General features: G+C 40.9%; 1 protein-coding gene across 4 annotated transcripts; it reads left to right on the top strand.

Moving 5' to 3' along the window:
- Positions 1 to 1,937: 1,937 nt before the first annotated feature.
- Positions 1,938 to 18,281, top strand: RUFY1 (RUN and FYVE domain containing 1). Of its 4 annotated transcripts, none has more exons than XM_049829506.1 (18): positions 1,938 to 2,219; positions 5,672 to 5,845; positions 6,193 to 6,310; positions 6,935 to 7,036; positions 7,360 to 7,483; positions 7,910 to 7,968; positions 8,690 to 8,755; positions 9,388 to 9,457; positions 10,444 to 10,545; positions 10,974 to 11,090; positions 11,777 to 11,944; positions 13,498 to 13,595; positions 14,047 to 14,166; positions 15,002 to 15,131; positions 15,970 to 16,064; positions 16,519 to 16,567; positions 16,762 to 16,852; positions 17,521 to 18,281. In XM_049829506.1, exons 1-18 carry the CDS (start codon positions 1,952 to 1,954, stop codon positions 17,742 to 17,744), a joined length of 2,175 nt encoding a protein of 724 aa, XP_049685463.1. In that variant the 5' UTR covers positions 1,938 to 1,951; the 3' UTR covers positions 17,745 to 18,281. The 4 variants fall into 4 exon arrangements, 3 of the variants coding, with proteins under 3 accessions (XP_049685463.1, XP_049685461.1, XP_049685462.1); XM_049829504.1 differs by having other exon boundaries at positions 16,762 to 16,839; positions 17,546 to 18,278; XM_049829505.1 differs by having other exon boundaries at positions 2,066 to 2,170; positions 16,762 to 16,839; positions 17,546 to 18,278.
- Positions 18,282 to 18,524: the final 243 nt, after the last annotated feature.

The following is an 18,524-nucleotide window of genomic DNA, read 5'->3' as shown; positions in this document are numbered from 1 at the left end:
TGAATAGTTATTCATGCATAGTGCCCCTCCTTGATAGATCTGTGAATCAAAACCAAAGTAACACCACTTTTTTTCTTACTTTTTTTTTTCTTTTTTTTTTTAAGTACTTAAAGCTGTATCCTGCATAAACTATATCCTCCTTGGCTGCCCCAAATGACTCCTTAGGAAATTGTACTTTGTAAACAAAACAAACCTCTTTAACTTAGGGCTCACTTACAATGTTACAAGACTTCTTGCTTGCTTTAAAATAAGAAGTGTGAGGGGAAAGGGCATTTAATGCATTCAGTGGCTGACTTTATAATATTTAAGTCATTTTGACCAAATAGTAATAAGTGAAGCACAATTAAATCATATGGCTGTGTAGCAAAAATTTTAGCAAATTTCTTATGTACAAAGTTTCCTATTTGACCTCAGCAGACACCTGAAATAAAATGATCAAATGTTTCTTTAATAGTAACTTAAGAAAAGATGATCAGCATCTATGTGGTAGTTTCACTTAATATTTTTACAAAGTAGCTAATTGTAAGGCTGTAAAGGGGAGTCTGATGCATCATTACCTTATGGGAGCAACGTACTGAAAGGTTAAATAGGAGTCTTGCTTTGCTCTTATTTTCTGGTTGCAAAACTTTTATGCCCTATTCTTCAGATGTATTAAAAAAGAAAAGTTATTTCGATGCTTAGAATTATGCTTTGCTTCTCTAGCCAATATTGCCCTAACCCAAATACTGGGTGGATAGTAAAAGGCAGAAAATCAATGTCAAGCCTTACTCAAGTCAAACAGAGGTATATCCATATAGTCAGCTGCAAGATAGCAACCTACAAAGCTGTTAGATAATACTTCCTTATAAACACAGCCAAATACTGCTGGAGTCCACAAGATGGAGTAAAACTTATCTCTATAAGCTTCTAGCAAAAGCAGCTTAAGGCCTATACTTAGCTCGTATGAATCATGGGTGAATAAGAGACTGCTGATCTCTGAATTCTCAACAAAAATATAAGAGTTTCCCTGTGCTTTGTGGGGAAAAAAAAGTTGTTAAATTTTCAGTGTCTGAGAAGCCAAGAAGACAGAATCAATCTTAAAGTAGCTTATAGTAGAACAAATAAGATACAGACCTGAAGATTTATTTTGCTGCAAGACTACTGAAATTACTCTCTCCTATTCCCTCCTCCTTCTTACATTTCTTAACAAAAAAAAAAAAAAAAACAACAACCTTTCCTCTATGTAGCGAAAAAGCTAATACGCAGCATCGACTATCTCATGACTAAATGAGTGATGTATCTCAAGCGCATACAGTCGCTGGATGGAAAAATGGATAATAAGCCATGCATCAGTAGGGTACATCAGTATTTGAGACACCCAGTAAGGTGACATTTTCATACTAGGGCAATTTCAGTTCCCCTTCATGATAAATCTTTCCTACCAAACACAGCCGAAATACATTACTGAAGTAGTAGCCTTACTGACTACAGTTTTGTAATGTCTGTGATGCGAGCAAGCACTTTTCACAACAGCGAACCTGTCCTACCAATCCACCACTTTAATCAAGTGACGATGACTTGAATTATACGCAGAGTAATGAAGATCTCTTTAAGTTGTCACAACTTAACTGCCTAAATCTGGGATGTCAAAAGATACTATAAATTTTCTACTAGAAAATGATGTTTGGGAACACAGATAGCAACAAGAACCTGTAAAGTGTATTTTTGTCACTTTCATAATTTGTTTAAAAGTAAAACTCTTTCTTCTTCTTCTTCCGCCCCCCGGAGACTTTAACTCAGAACATCAAGCACACTGCTCAGTTCTGGAAAAGCCTGTCGTAGAGTCCTGCTTATGCATGCAGCTGCTTTAAAACGGTTCAGCTGGCTCTTCGGTACCGGCCTTCCACCGGCAGGCAGGGCGTGGGGCTGCCGACTCGATTGCTCATGACTAGTGTCATATGACACGTTAAAGATGGCTGAAGGGGAGAGTTGCACCGCATCTGCCGCGGAAATAAAAGAAGACTTTGAGATTATTGACAAAAAACAGATTCCTGATGCGGCTGAGTTGAAAAACGAGGAAAAGGAGAAAACGGAAGAAGCGAGGTGGTCTGCTCCCATCTTGTCGCTGGCCAAGAAAGCCTCGGAAAACTTAGCGCTGAGCTATGGCAACGCTCTGAAGTCTGCATCTTTGGTAGGATTCATATCCAAACCAGTCAGCAATGACAGCACAGCAAAAACAAGTATGGTTATGCTTATTTAGTAAACTTGCTTTTATGGTGCGCAAATAAGTTTGCTCCCGTAAGTGCTGTTGATTAGTGTCCGTGATGCATGGTTATTACTTTGAATTTATTTTTAAAAACCTGATGCTGCAGGTCTTTATTTAAGCAAAATTATACAAACAACACAGATGTGGAACAAAATTTATGGCAATCAGAAGATTCCTAAACTCTTAATATATTTGGGAAAACTGACTTTAGTCTTATGCAGTAAGCTTTTATTTGATTCCATTTCTCCCTCTCCCTTAAAGTTCACCTCAGCAGCAGCCTGACTGCACTCGTAAGTGACCTAGTCAATTCGTTATCCTTCCTAGGTGTGCTGGTTCAGAGAAGGAACTATACTGTGCTTCTCATATAGCTTTAATGTCAGAAAGTCGGCAAGTTAACCAAGATGCAGATTTATTATAAATTACTTAACTGTGCTAAAAATGCCTTCTATTTAGCCACAGCTTGCTTTACTAAACATCTGTATTCATGGGCATAGCAACCATACAGATTTATACAACAGGTCTCTTAAAACTGAATTAAAAGGGCTTTAGTTGAATTCATATGGAAATTAAACCTCAGTGATATTCATAACATGGAAACAAAAACATTCCAATGTAGCAGTAATTGGGCCTAGAGTCTTGTACTCCAGGGTCTCAGACTAGTGCTTAATGGTTTTGGAGCAATAGAGCTGAGTTTTGCTAACTGATGCTGACCTTTTTGTTTTTAATGATATTAAGTATTCCAGCTGGAGTTTTGTGGGGATGAATTGTGACTGCATGGTGAAATAAGTTACTGCTGATGGACTTTTTTATTTTTTTGTGAAAATTCCTCAGTGTTGCATAGTCAGAGTTAAGATTAATTCTGTCCTGAAAAAAAAAACCTAGATTCTTGTCTTTCTCTGCATCTCTAAGTCTCACACCAAGCTTTTCACATATTTGTTTCCTGGATGCCCATCTTGAGCACCTGGGATCTAACCTGAGGAGGGGCAGAATATCCCATTTTCTTCAGCTGCATTTGGAATAATGCTGTGAATAGATGCAATTCAAAACAACATACAGCATTTGTCAGGGGGTGGGGAATAAAATGGTCTCTTGCCTGAAACGGAGCCCCCACACTTAATGGAACTTTTACCATAATCTTTCAGCTTCTTATCTGTAAAATAAGGGAATATAACACCACCTCCCCAAATTGTTCAAAGTATTCAGATAAGATGTTGATCAGTTTTGTGGAAAATTCCGTAAGAAATATCTGTTCATAACTTGGATACGAAATGTGAACTGGCACTAAATCACCTGTTCTGCCTATTCTGCCTATTCATTATTACCTTTGACCAAGAACTATAAATTCAATTTAAAGCAGGTATTTTTAAAAAATAAGCTGAGGCCTGGAAGACCACTTGTGGAAAACTAGCAACTTGTTCCCTGCTGCCATCTTTTCCCAGAGATTTTATAACCTCTACCTGCTAGTTCAGATCTGTTGATCACACGTAAACTGTGCTGCATGCTATGCAGTCAGTTGGACATACAAAAAGGCACATCATAAAACCAGTGCTGCTACTGAAGAAACTATGTCCTGCCTTGCAGAGAAGGCCAGGAACTACAACTCTAAAGAATACAAATCAAGAAAGAAAGACCAAAAAATGGAGAACTGTTAGCTTTTCTTCCTGCTTCAGTGTTTTCTGACTTCAAAGCACACTGAATAATTACAGTAAACAAGGCATGGGGCTTCAAAAAGATGTTAAAACAAACCTGTTGAATGAGCTTCTAGACTGTGTGACTGCATTCTTAAAGATTGCAGCATAATGTCTCAGATCTTTTGCACTTAGGTAACCCAATTCCTAATCTTTGAGGCTTGGCTTTGGTAATGTGTCTAATATCTGCCTATTTTGCATGTACCAACTTGTTTGCAAAAGATGTACTTGACTGTGTAAATTTGCAACAGTCTAAAAAAATTGTTCAAGTAATTAGTTAACTTAATACAAACCCTTATTAAGACACTGTTTGTGTTCATAAAGAACACTTCATTCACAGGTTTTGTTTTGCTGGAGGTTTTTTTAAGTCTTGTGGATAATACATGTACCTTGAGCAAGGCTTACAAGCAAAATATTCCTGATAAAGTAAAAATTCAAATTCGGGAAACCATCAAAATAAGTTGTCGTTGTTACTGAAACACCACAATACCCAAAGTCACTGATTTTGTGTTTCTGCAGTCAGCTTTTTTTTCTGCTCTTGATGTGTACCTGACAATATTGACAACAAACTGTTACAGCCCTTTTAGGCCTCAGTCTCATCTCAAGGCATTATATGCAATTTTGAGGCATCCGCTATGTTGACTATAGTCATTGATACAAGAGGCTACTGAGAAGACAGGGCTTGGTGTGCTTTGTGATTATCAAGATCAGTTTGATCAGAATGACTCTTTTCACTCTTCTGATAAGAGTTTTGCTCGGTTTTAATCCTAAATTAAGATTATGTGCACAAAAAGGTAGGTAATAATGAAAATTAGTACCGAAAGAGATTTTTGCACAGCGTTAACAATCTTGCATGTGACTTACGCAGGGGCTCTACACAGTCTGTTAAGACTTGGGTCTTCTGCAACTGCTATTTCTGTAAGGGAGTATGACCATGTTTGATCCACAGGTGACAGCAGGATTCTCCTACTGCAACAGCGTTGGCTCAAAAGATCATTTAGGCGGCCACTGGTCTGCGGTTGGCAGCTTGTGTCAGAACCTGTTGTTGACTGAAGGAAAAGCAGTAGCTGGCAGCCTGTTTTTGTCTCGCCCCCCTTCAGGTTTAAGGAAGGACAGCCTGTCCCGCCTTGGCGAGGAGAAGCAGCAATACCCGCCTGGGGATGGGGGAAAGACGCTGACGAAGGGCGCTCAGCCCCCGCTGGCTGCCCGCGCCACGCACCACAGACTCTTTCTAAAATGGCGCCTGGCGCTGCCCAGGCTCGGTCTCGCGAGAGTTGCCTGGCAGTGGGGGGGTGGTAGTGGTGCGTGTGCTGTTGCCGTGGTAACGCGGGCGGGGAGGGGTTGCCTCAGCCCGTCGGGGGGGGCCGCGCCCCGCCGCCCAGGTAGGGCCTGCGCTGTGCGGCAGCTAAGGCGGCGCCAGGCCCGGGGGGAAGGTGCCGTGTCCCCGCGGGGGGCGGCGGGTGCTGGGAGCGGCAGGGCCGGGGCAGCGGCCCCGCTCCGCCCCCCCCCCCTCCCCACCGCCCCGGGGTCAGTTTTCGATCCGCGCGTACAGCCTGTTGCGGGTGGGGGGAGGCGGGATTCACCCGTGTCTTACACCCAGCTCTTCTCGAGCCGTTCGCCTCCGCAAGATGGAGACCGAGCCGGGGAGGCACCGCTCCTGTCAGCGCTGTGAGGGGTCAGGAGGCGTGCGTTACTAAAAGCAGCTTTTCTTTCTCCACCCGTGTCCCCCCAACCCCAGGTGCGCGGTACCACGCCATGGAGGAGCGCGCCAACCTCATGAACATGATGAAGCTCAGTATCAAAATCCTGATCCAGTCGGCCCTGAGCCTGGGCCGGACCCTGGACTCCGACTTCCCTCCCTTGCAGCAGTTCTTCGTGGTGCTGGAGCACTGCCTCAAGCACGGGCTGAAAGGTGGGCACCTGCTCCCCCACGGCTGCGCCGGCTGCCACGCTGAGGGGAGGCAGACAAACGAGCTTGTGTCGCGTCTCACTGTGTCTCCAATTTGGCTTCTGTGTGACCTTGATATTAATTGCGTACACCGTGTGATGCTAATCGGTATTACAGATAGAACTGTGTGGTTACTTTCTCATATACCCTGTGTTCTGTGCCTCCTAAATTGTCGAGGTATTTTTAGTGCTCCCTTTTCGTTGACATGTTAAAAGCTGGTAAGACAAAGTAAAACGTAGACTAAAATTTGTAATTCTGGAGTTGGAAGCCTGTCGCTTTTCCTCACAAATTTCTCTGTATACTCATTTTAGTGAAGAAGACTTTTATTGGACAGAACAAATCGTTTTTTGGGCCTTTGGAGCTAGTGGAAAAACTTTGTCCTGAAGCATCAGATATAGCAACTAGCGTTAAAAATCTGCCAGAGTTGAAGTAAGTTGATAGTTGGGGATGGTGCTTTTCACTTATACTGCTGGGAGAAAGAATCCTTCATATAGTCTCTCGCCTTCCATTAAGGAAGATCTTGTTCCCAAAGAGAAAAAGAGGGTATGTAGGAGGCATTGACTCCTTCAAGAGACAAGAAGGATATGTCAAAATACGCAGTGCTGCTGATTCAAACAATGCTGTCAGATTAAAAACAGCATTTGGAAACATCTGTAACCTTGCTAAAAATAACCATAAAGTCTTCACAGCTATTTTCTTTCCCCTTCTTTCCCTCACTTTTATGACTTTCTGTCATTTTGTGCATGTGCTAGTAGTATTTAATTTGGGTAATTCAGGGTGATGGAAAGAGACTAGTTTTAATGCTAGGATGCATCAATAGTTGGGTTATGGTGGTAGTTGAAAATGTTTGCTGAAGCAATGGGATATACTTAAATGCTTCTGTGTTCTGGGGACAGCACTTCATTTCCCCAGGGATTGCTTCTTTAATTTTGGGGCTTTTAGTAAATAACAACCTTCATCTCCCTTTGTAAAGGGAGAATTTTGAATCACACACATCTACTTAAAAAAACACCTTTTTTTTTTTTATACCAAAACATGCACCTTTCATTTTAGGACTGCTGTGGGAAGAGGAAGGGCGTGGCTTTATCTAGCACTCATGCAAAAGAAACTGGCGGATTATCTCAAAGTACTCTTGGACCATAAGCATCTATTAAGGTAACAGTACAGACGTACGTAGATTGTATTCACTGAATCACTGAAACCTTGCGTTGCTGTAGTGAGAGGTCATTAATTGACCAGTTTAAGCTTGTTCTTGCAGCCTGCAGAGGAGCAAGTTGTTTGTTGGTTTTGCAGTGAACCTACAGAAGAACGAGTATTCTTTGTGAGAGTTCTGCATTTTCTGCCTTGCACGATAAATTAGTGAGAAGGGGCTGATCAGCTGTGCTTTATAAGGACTACATTACTGTTTATATGACTTTAGTGATGGAAGTACTATTATCATTTTGATGTGCAGTGATGCCTTATAATATTTCTTCTAGCGAATTTTATGAACCTGATGCGTTGATGATGGAGGAGGAAGGAGCAGTCATTGTGGGTCTGCTAGTTGGACTGAATGTTATTGATGCAAACCTTTGCTTGAAAGGAGAAGACTTGGATTCCCAGGTGAAGATTAAAGATTAGATAACATCAGTTGGTATGAGATTCTAATAGAATTAAGCACATCCATAAATACTTTACTGAGATGGGTCCAGAACTCTGTCCAGAATGTCCTGTATTGAAGCTTGTCATGTTTCCCACGTTGAATCATAAAAAAGTACATAGGTATCCATCTCTTTAAGCAGCAGTTTATGGAAATGCTGTCAAAACTAATAACTGCTAGGAAACTGAGCACACTGAATATGGTTATTTTGATGCTTTTATGACAAGCACTAGCTTGCACATTTGCTTCAGCTAGGAAGAATATAAGTATTACCTGTCTCTCTAAACTTCAGCTTCAGATTTTTACCTTTTTCCTAATATAAAGTAATGCCTGCTGCTATGCAGAGTTGCACTGTGAAGGTGTGTTAATATTTTAAATATATTTTTCAGGTTGGAGTGATTGATTTTTCCTTGTACCTTAAGGAAACACAAGACAGTGATGGCAAACAGTATGTATGGTGAATTTATGATTCTAAGTTGGTATGTTTTTTGTAGAACAAACCTGTCAGTCTGTGGGAGCACACGAGTGTTAGAAACCTCAAACTCGTTTTATCATCTGAAAAAGAGAATCCAAAATAGATTTTGTTAGCTAAACCAAAGTACTAATTTTCAAAGGTTGAGCACATGGTAGTTTTAACAATACAGTGTGGAGAGTTTGTGTCTCGAGCTGGGAGCAAATTAAAAGCACCCAAAATTTTAGATTGTGTTTTTATTTGATTTTAGGACACGTGATCTGCCAGGTCACCCACTACTGAATCACTGCTTTGTTTCTAAGCACTGTTTCAGAAATGCTCTCAGTCAAGGAGCTGTCTTTGTAGGAGAGATCAGTTATGGAGGAAAAAAAAGTAGGTTTAGGTGAAATGTTAGGTGAATTAGAGACTGTAACTGTTACCATCACTGTATCCAGAAGACCTGTAGTGAATGGAAGGGACTTCATAGTTTGTGTGCTTCTGGCACTTCAGAGCACTTTACTGTATAGCTGCTGAGGAGAAGCCGATAAACAGCTGCTTCATCTCCCTAGTGCTTCCAGTCTAGCTCAGGCACAAGTATTTTTATAAGAAAAGGAGAAACTCAGTTTGCAAGTCTATGCTGAAAGCCTTAGTACAAACTACAACACTTTAGAATGAAGGAGTTTCTTCTCAATCAACAAATTCTCACTTTTACAACTAGAGATGGAGGGATTACAGCTGTCCTTGACCAGAAGCATTATGTGGAAGAGCTCAACCGACATCTAAGGTGGGATTTTAGTCTATTCTAATATACAAACACTTGCCCTGTGTAGCTTTTCCGGTATGGCTTTGTCTCTGCTTACAGTCTTGTAGATTTTTGTCTGATATTGAAATGCCTTTTCTGATTATTTCCCAAAATCTTAGTTTAATCGTGTAATCTTACTCTTCTGATGGCATATGCAATGCAGAAAACAAGTCTGTGTAATAGTAGTTTACTTTTTGGAAACTTACTAGTGACTAACAGAAGACTTTGGAGCTACTTTTTCAAGAGAAAACTATTACAAGTGTATCTGGAGATTCATTCTTTAGAGGAAGAGTCTTTATTCTTCCCCCATAGGTTGTTCAGTGGGAGGAGCAGGCCTCACTTACCCTCTTGAACATGAGAGCTGTTAAGACTGCAAAAGCTAAGCCAGAACAGGGTTGCCAACTAATACAGTAGGCTGCCAACTGTAGGGAAATGCATGGTCCTCTCGGTGCTTAAGAGGGACAGTTATCCTTCCTCCAGATTTTTTGCCAGCTCACCAAAGTATTTCATTGTTAACAAATGCAAGATGGTAAAAGCATGGTTGAGGATAGGAATAAATGATGGACATTGGCACTTCTTTTATTGTTTTTATGCATCTCTTTTCCTTGGTGCAGTTGCACGGTTGCAGATCTTCAGAACAAAATAGACTGTTTAGAAAAGACCAATTCAAAACTCCAGGAAGAGGTTTGTGTCTGGTCTGTTAAATATTTCTCATAGCTGTTTTCCATTAGAGGCAAAACTCCCTAAGAACATACCTTAGACTGAAAATATTTGAGTTGATACTAGTGGAATGTGGGGGATTGGTAGGACTGGCATGAGTCAGCACATGGGGAAAGCTCTGTGGAAAGCTTCTACCTTATGTTAGCTGTTAAGGTGCTTTTGGGCACTGATTTGGTAGACAGGTTTCCTTAATCAAGTTTTTTGTCTTGCAATCGTGTCTCCACCCAAAAGTAATCATACCACTGTAATGAATGTGACTTGTCCCTCTTCCTTCTGCACATACACAAGTGTATGTATTTGTCATGTGTGTTAAACAGAACTCGGAAAAAGAGAAGGAAAAGAATCACACTTCAATTAGGAAATCTTTCCTAGCTGGGAACTGAGATAGAATCCAGCAGCATGCCTGATAGTGGTTGTTCTGGGTTGGGGGGGGGGTGGTGGGGGGTGGTGGTGTGGTGTGGTTATATACATAAAAAATGTATATAACATGTGTATATGTCTTGTTCAGAGTGTATCTGTGTAGTCCAATTTCTGATACTGTTGAGGGTATCTCCACTTGAAAAAGCCATAAGGTTCCAGCAGTGAATGTTGAGCCTGACTTGCTGTATGAGTTCTATTTCATACCAGAATTTATACCACAGATCACAGATCTGTGGTGGATTTTAGCCTTTTACACTAGGATGCATTTCTTTGCACAGTTAATATTTAAAAATAATTATGAGGGTGTGAAGCAGAAGTCAAGTGAACGAATGCTGGTGGGCTTATTAATTTAGGCTGTATAGTGAGTGTGGCTGCAAAAGGGTCAGGCAGCTTCTGGGGAGAATGAAAGGGACAAAAGGGGAAGTGAGCAGTGCACCTGCTACAAAGGTTGAGCTACTAACTTTAGAATTCCTCCAGATGTTGCATGCTTGTACAGTGATTAAATATAGATATGTTCTCTTTGTAAACAGCTTGCAGCAGCAACTGACCGAATTGGATCACTTCAGGAAGAGCAGCAGCAGTTAAAACAACAAAATGAATTAATTCGTGAACGGAGTGAAAAAAGTGTAGAGGTGGGACACCTATTTAAAGATAATGAGGATCCTTAAAATAAGTGATCTTTTTTGATCAACTGTAGTTAGTGCTTTCAAAAGCACTTTGAACTGGAATGCTAAGCACTGTTTAGCATGCTACTGCATAGATCACTGTTTTTGTGCATGGTAGGCACAGGTGGTAGATTTTGCTGTTCTTTACTACAGACTTAAACATACACTTGCAGAAGGGAGAAAGCATTAAAAGTATTAGAATGGCTTATTTTTATTTTTGCTTTATCCTTTGAAACGTCAGCTTATTAACATTTGCCAGCTAATTAATTGTAAAATAGTAGGATTTTACTTGAAATAGCACATAGAAATATTGTGTTACACACAAGAACTTAAGGCATACTTTAAATACATAGCTTTGTGATCTTATGTGGCTTTTTTGCTGATGTTTCCTATAGGTAACGAAAGAGGATACAAAAGTAGAATTGGATACTTACAAGCAGTCACGCCAGGGACTTGATGAAATGTACAGTGATGTTTGGAAGCAGCTGAAAGAAGAAAAAAAAATTAGGCTGGTAAGGAAACTTAACTATAGAAAGTGAAATGAAAAATATAGGATTCTGCATACTTTAAGGTAGCATTACAAGTATAAGATGTATGCTGTGCACTTTTTGCAGCTATTCGGAATTCTTAAAGGAATTGCAAGCAAGATGCTGGACATTGTTCATTAACAGTGTCTGTAAAGAACTGGAAATTGGGGCTTTTGGAATGCTGAAAATAAAAGGTCTTTCCCCGTTTAAGAACCTGCCAGCATTATTATAGCAGAGACTAAGATCAAAACACAAGAGAGGCAGCTGTCTTTATGGAGGAAAATATGGTATATGCACAACAGTCACTTGCACAGTGAACTGCTAATTAGTGACTGGTGAAGAGATTGCCCAGGCTTGCTGAAGCCTATGGCTCTAAGTCAGCCCAAGTCCAGCTGCCAGGAGAAATGCTTCATTTGACAGGCTGCTAAGTTACACACCAAGCTCTACACTTCATGCCAGCAGATCTGCACCCTTGCCCTGATCTGAGAGCTGAAATAGTATTTCAGTCTTGCTAACTTAATGGATTGTTTGAGACCTAGTTCTTCTGTAAAATTATAGTTCATTATTATATCAGAGTAATACATAGTTTGTGTATGAGGTTATATGGGTTTTGGAAATGCTTATGCTGACATAATGACCACATAGCAGTAACTAGGGAATCTCTTTGTAAGGAACTAGAGAAAGAGTTGGAGCTACAAATTGGAATGAAAACAGAAATGGAAATTGCCATGAAACTTCTGGAAAAAGATACTCATGAAAAACAAGACACTTTAGTTGCACTTCGCCAACAGTTAGAAGAAGTGAAGGCTATTAACTTGCAGATGTTTCACAAATCTCAGGTATGTACATAGTGGAGAATAGAAAGAACAGCTGTAGTGGTGGTCTTTACGTGTTAATCGTGCACTGAGGACATGTAGGCACTTATATGCATCTGAAGTAATACTTAGATGCAACAATTTTCTTAATATCTGTTTTAAAACTGTAGAAGGAATTGTTTAATTTTTTATTATGCTTCATTATTGGTATGATATGGGATATGTTTGGAAAGAAAGGGAATTTCCTTGAGTATGCTGCATAGTATGCCATAGGATCATCCAACAAACGCTGAGACAAATGGAGAGATCTCACAGGGGATAAAGTGTTTGCAGGAGTCCTTTGTTCTAACCACTGAATGATAAGTCTTTAAAAAAATTACTTACTGCATCCAGGAACTGTCTTGCTTCTCCTTCCCATCTGTGTTGTCTTGCCTTTCACCTGCACCACATTGAACGCTTTACTGTAGAAACCAGCAATAAGCCTCTCTAAAGCATTAGAAAACTGTCAGTTATTTTTGCCTATCTATGTCCTGTGTTCTGTACCCAAATGGTCAGCTGAGTGCCATAGCCAGTGGAAAGGCAACACTGGATTTGGGGAGGGAGGAATGCTGTGGTCAGGCTGGCCTCTGGAGCTACCAAAAAGTTGTTGAACTGGTTTAGGTATTTCATTATACCCCTTTTAGCATAAGACCTGGCTCTCCAGATATAAGATGGTTAGAGAAATAAAATGAAAAAACATTTTGCTTTCTGGGCCTGTCTTCCTTACCCTGGCAGTTTTTAGAGTTTACTTTCTCCATCCTTTGTGTCATCTATTGCAGGGATTTGGGAATGTTTTTGTGGGGTTTTTTTGTTGTTTGAGTGGGCTGTGGTGTTCTGTCTTGTTTTTTTCAATTGGACAAAAAATGTACTGATAGGCATTTCTACAAGGAAGTGATGGAGTAGTAGTGTTCATACAAGATATACAGAGCTTGTCTCTTATTAATGCAATAAGATTTTAACTAGACTTCCCCTCCCATACCTGGTGCCAGAAATCCAGAGGGGATTCCTCTCAGTTTTTATGGACTATTTCCTCGTGCCTGTTCAGGCTTTATCCTGGCCTTTGCCTCCTTCACAGATGCACAGAAACTTGCAAGGCAATGGCCAGTGAAACCCCAGTGCTGAGGTATGCCTTTGCTTTCAAAAGCTGTATTTATTTTAGGTTTGTTTTTGTCTTCCTGGTTCCATGCTGACTGAGTGCAGTTGTTACATTCAAATCATAATTGATATTCTTATCTTGTCAATTCAATCTCACTTACTACTTAAAACTTTTTTCTAAAGAGAAGATTTGGGGCTTGTGGTTTATCTCATAGGTCGAAACTTAGTACAGTTAAGTTTTCTTCTGAGCTCTTAACAAATTGAGGCGTGTCTGCTCTGGCATTAATAGCATTTTGTTTGTACGTTCCCGTTAGACCCAGTCATGGCCATGTGACAAGCAAAACATTGTTTATCTAGTGGCAGACTTTCATTAAACACTAACACTTTGTGCTTTGGAAAACTAAAATGTATTACCTGGAATATCTATTCACTTATTCTTACAGAATGCAGAGTGTTCATTACAACAGAAAACAGAAGCAATATCCTCTTTTGAAGGAAAAACAAATGAGATGTTGTCCTCTATGAAACAAATGGAAGAGAGGTAATCATTACAAGCTCAGAAAGTCAACACTGAAGTCGGCAGAAAGTTTCCAGCTGAAACCTTTATAGGATGACCTTCCATACACCTCCTATAAACATTTGGGCATGCGTGCCAGCATGACGTTCTTTTTCCTTTCCCCTCCTTATCACCCTCTGCGCTTGCCTGTTCTCTTTTCCCAGGCAAACATGCCCATAATTGACATCATTCAAAAACCATAGCTCTTTCCATAGGCAGGCTGTTTCAAAACATGTTGACTTTAGTTTGAGAACAGGTATGACTCTCGCTTTTGGGGTGGTTTTTTTGCAGAAACAGTTGCTTTCAAAAGTCTTTTTTTTTCTCCTCTAACATTTTCAGTTCAAGCTTTTAAAGATCTGTATGGTGAACAGAATGAGAGGGTGTAGGTAAGGAGGATGTGAATTTACAACAAATGTATATGTTCCTTACTTTGTAGATTGCAGCATGCAGAAAAGGCAAGGCAGACTGCAGAAGAAAGATGCAACAAGATGAAGCAAGACCTTGCTGGCAGGCTTGACACTTGTCGGCAACAGATGTCCCAACTGGATAGTAAATGGTATTTAATCTGATCGGGTTTTTTTCCTTCCCTTCTGCCATTTCTTTAAGAAGTGCTTTCTACTCCTTTTGTGCTAAGGTCTAAAGAGGGGTAGGTTTGAATTATATTGGGTTCAGCAAGTATTGTCAGAAGTATGCAAGATCTAGGAAAGCACAGCGCTTCTGTTATAATGCACAGTTAGCATGAGGATTTGGAAATGTTTTTTCCAGAATATCCAATTGAGAGCACAGAGTGCAAATAGAAATCTGGCCATTCAGACTAGCAGTGGAGCTTTCAATGGCTTTTTTACTAAATCTGGAGATAGGTACTGTCATGCTTGTAGGATGAGCATTTAAGTGACTGTCATCCAAATGCATTGGGGTTTTTGGAGGGGTTTGGGGGTTGGGGAGTGTCCTGATGTTCTTAGGGAATGTTAATTCTCTAAAGACTTCTAATACCCATAGAAAACGTTTCTTTCACTGTTCAGACTTCAGGGTAGAGTCATTTTTAAACATGGCTGTTTAAACACAGGTAGTCAAATATGTACTTGTGGGGCTTGGTTTTTGGTTTTTGTTTTGGGGTTGGTTTTTTTGGTAGGGTTTTTTTTTTTTTCTTCTAGCCATTCATTGCTACTTGTTTTCTGTGACCTGAAAATGCTAATATAATTTTTGATGTCTGCTGCCATAACACCCCTGTTCTTTCATGTCCCAGAACACCACTCTAGTTTTTGCCCTCTTTTGGGCAAGGTTTCTTCTCATAGTGTTGCTATCCTTAAATGCTATATAACATTTTTCTGCTATCTAAATGCTATAGACTATTTTTCTGCTATTTCTTAGAATTAATTCTTTTTAAATAGCTCAACTCTGGAAAAGGAGTTAAAATCTGAAAAGGAACAGAGACAAACTTTGCAAAGAGAACTGCACCAAGAGAAGGATGCTACCACTCTGCTTAAAACAGAATTGCAACAAATGGAAGGACTGAAAAAGGTATGCACAGTGCCAACATGCCCCATGTTCAGGATTAAAGCTGACTTGGAAGCAGTACAATGATTGCCTCTGTAGCAGAGTGTTTGTTCTGTACCACTGTCCCCTGAGGGGTTTCAAAAGCTTGGCTGGTATTAACACAAGTCTGCATGTGAAACGCCAGTGTAGGGCTCAGGCGATGAAAACAGCTTAGTAACCTCCTCAGCCACCTCGAGCTATCTGCCCTGCCTGAGCTGCACGAGTGTCTGAGCCACCGTGAGTCAGCAGCTGAAGCTGAGGTGGGATCTCTGGGGACAAAAAGCTCATCGGCTGTCCCATGGTGAGGTACCCCTGCTCAGGTAGGAAATGGCAAGTTCAGGGCTTTCAGTGACTGTGTGAGGTCTTTCAACTGTATGTAATAAAATAAGAACGTGTTTTCAAGTGTTTAAAACAACTGAATGCAATTTATTTTTTAAGCGCGAACATTCTTGTTAACCTGAAGAGAATTTGCTCCTGTGTATCTAGCAGTTTAGATTTTGAAGACACAATTGTACACCAGTATCTGTCTATACGCTCGTGTGTGGGCATAGGACTGCTGCATTCTAGCTATGCTCAAGGATGTTTAAAGCCTGAAAATCTTCCTCTTTCTGGTAAATATGGTTAAATGATTTTGTTGTTTGTGCAGAACCTCTGGGTAGTTCACCCATGTAATTCTAAAAATCAAGCCTTAGAAATAGGTAGGTTTGTAAAGGAGCTTATTCTTGTGAAGTGCTTGGGTAGTTTGGATAGACTGATCTAGGTTATAGGTCAAACTTAGCACACAAAAAACTTTTTATGTCTCATTCTTTGCTTGATTTTATAGGAACTGAGAAAACTGCAAGATGAGAAGCAGCAGTTAGAGAAAGTCTGTGAGGAGCAGGAGCAAGCTCTTCAAGAAATGGGACTTCATCTCAGCCAGTAAGTTCTAGGAACTGAACTGCTCTAAGTGACGTAACCTGGAGGATGGAGTATCAAAAAAATACAAATAACTTTAAAGCACATCCAGTTATAAAAATCAATAAACATGAGAATTTTAGGAGGTAATTACTATGCATGGGAAACTAAACAGCCAAGAAATAAGTGAGGGATGATCCTTGCACGAGTAAGCTGGCTGAGATAGGAAACAGTACAGTAAATGGTGAGTTCTGGCAGCGGAACTGTGCTTTTCCCATGTTTTTCTGAATATACTGAAAAGGGGGCAAGCCTCAAGGTGACGAAGTTTCCTGGTGATACTGAGCAGTTCAGAGTTGTAACAGGGAGCTAACTGAAGAATTAGAGTTTAGATTCAATGGCTGGACAGTGGAATGGCAGGTAAAATTGAAGACAACTAAATGTAAAGTCATGCAGAGGGAATGATTTTGCTTTTTTCCAGATCAAAGTTGAAGATGGAAGATATTAAAGAAGTAAATAAAGCACTAAAGGTACTCTACCTCTCATGGATATTTTGACTAAGCACATGCATTTCATTTCACACCTTAACACATCACTTCACCAAGGTTATCCTACTTTAAAAGATGGCTTTTAAAACATACCAACAATGTTGGTAAACTGCCTTTGAATTTTATTTTATACATTTATTTGAATCTACAGTGAGGTTTTCATTCCAATTTTCTAGGGCCATACCTGGCTGAAGGATGATGAAGCAACACACTGCAAACAATGTGAAAAGGAATTCTCTATCTCGAGAAGGAAGGTAATGTTGTTCAGTGGATTATTTTTTCCTTTTGTCACAGAAAACAAAAACCGTGCTGTTGCACAGTTTGCTAGGGAAGACACGCTGCTTCAATTCCTGATCTTGCTGGCATGATAACTACATAGAGAAGTAATTTGGCATTTCCCATCCTAAAAATAACGTTCTTCTGCTTGGGTGCTTTCCTTGGTAGGGAGCTGTTACGGGCTGCGTTCTCTTGTGCTGAGGTTCATCTCCCTTCCCCCTCGAGCCGTGTGTCCTGGGGACTGGATGCTGACAGGCCACGCTCGGTGCCTTTCAGTTGCAGGGGATGGCTAATGGGGCCCTGCTGTGTGGTTTCGGACAGCTCTGGGTGCCTGCACAGGCCACCCAGCAGCACAAGCACCAGATTTCCTCCCTCTAGAGCCGGGCCTGCGTGTGCTTTCCTGAAAGTACGGGCCTGGCTGCGTGCTGATCCAGAGCTGCTTAGTGGCAGCAGAGCAGCTCCTCCAGCCCCTGGCCAGGCCTGCTCCACCTGCAGGGCCCGCCGCACGCGCAGCTCCTGGTCATGTTCAGGCCTCTGCGCAGGCAGAAGTGTGGCTGGGAGGGTTGGGCCGGTTGGGAATTGGAGGATGACGTCAGTGGACTCTGAACGCTTTTTTTAAGGTCTGATTTATCTCCTCGTGACGCTCTGTTTTTACGCAGCTGTGCTTATTCTCTCTGTTTGTAGCATCACTGCAGAAACTGCGGGGACATCTTCTGCAACACTTGCTCCAGTAATGAACTTGCACTGCCATCGTATCCCAAACCTGTCCGTGTTTGCGATACTTGTCACACTTTACTCCTTCAGCGCTGTTCGTCCAATTCCTCCTAAGGCTTTCGTAACCTTGACCACCCTAACATTGGAAAGTAGCCATTATTTTTTTTAATTCTGAATTCCAGGCATCTTCTGTGCAGCAGACTGTCTGGTCTCTACTGTTTTCCACTGTAAGAGCAGTGTGAAATAATTTGTAGGGATTATGCAAGCTAATGTTTCTCCAACTAGAATAATAAAGAAAATTGTATCAACTGTAATTTCCCTTAAAGTTCTATTTGAAACTAAACTGCAAATTCACTTTTCTGATTTTTATAGGTATTTGTATTAAAATTTGTATATGGCATTTCTACGTTTATTCGATCCTGCTAGATGCCCCTGCCTTTCTGCACATTAACTTCTGTTCCTCTGTATCATCACTGTAGCTGCTCCTGTTAATTTCACTGGCTCGTGTACAGTTTTGTATTTGCTAAGGAAAGTCAATTTATGAATTGTCTATAGAAGGAAAGAGCTTTATAAATGTGCCTTCTGTTCACTGCAGAGTCAAAAACTACACCTTGTACTTGTTCTGAAAGTCACCGTGACCACGTTGCTGTAGTTACACAATTAAAGCCTTTTGCAAAAACTGAAAGCAAAATTGAAGTTGATTTTTAACAGCTGTCAGTCACAGATCCTGGAAGGGAATGTTCTTGTACTGCTCTGCATGTTGAGGGCTTAAGCTAGAGCTACCAAAATGCATTGAGTGTAACTGACCACCAAGTGCATGCTCAGGGACTGCTCCTGAGGAAGCCAGTGCTCTGCAGGTGTAACTGCTTCCGTACTTCCCCAGGAGAAGGGCAGGGACTCCTGCTGCTGTGCCCAGCTCCAGCACACAGCTCAACCAGCAAGGGTACTG

This window comes from Accipiter gentilis, chromosome 26 (genome assembly GCF_929443795.1).
Source record: "Accipiter gentilis chromosome 26, bAccGen1.1, whole genome shotgun sequence".
Classification (NCBI taxonomy): Eukaryota; Metazoa; Chordata; class Aves; order Accipitriformes; family Accipitridae; genus Astur; species Astur gentilis.
Note: the sequence above shows the minus strand (reverse complement) of the source record. Positions and strands in the feature narration are given on the sequence as shown.

Coding starts and splice junctions, on each gene's coding strand:
- RUFY1 (XM_049829506.1), top strand. CDS start 1,952: ATGGCTGAAGGGGAGAGTTGCACCGCATCTGCCGCGGAAATAAAAGAA. Junction 7,969..8,689: donor CAAGACAGTGATGGCAAACA/GTATGTATGGTG, acceptor TTTTACAACTAG/AGATGGAGGGATTACAGCTG. Junction 16,853..17,520: donor AAGGAAGGTAATGTTGTTCA/GTGGATTATTTT, acceptor GTTTTTACGCAG/CTGTGCTTATTCTCTCTGTT.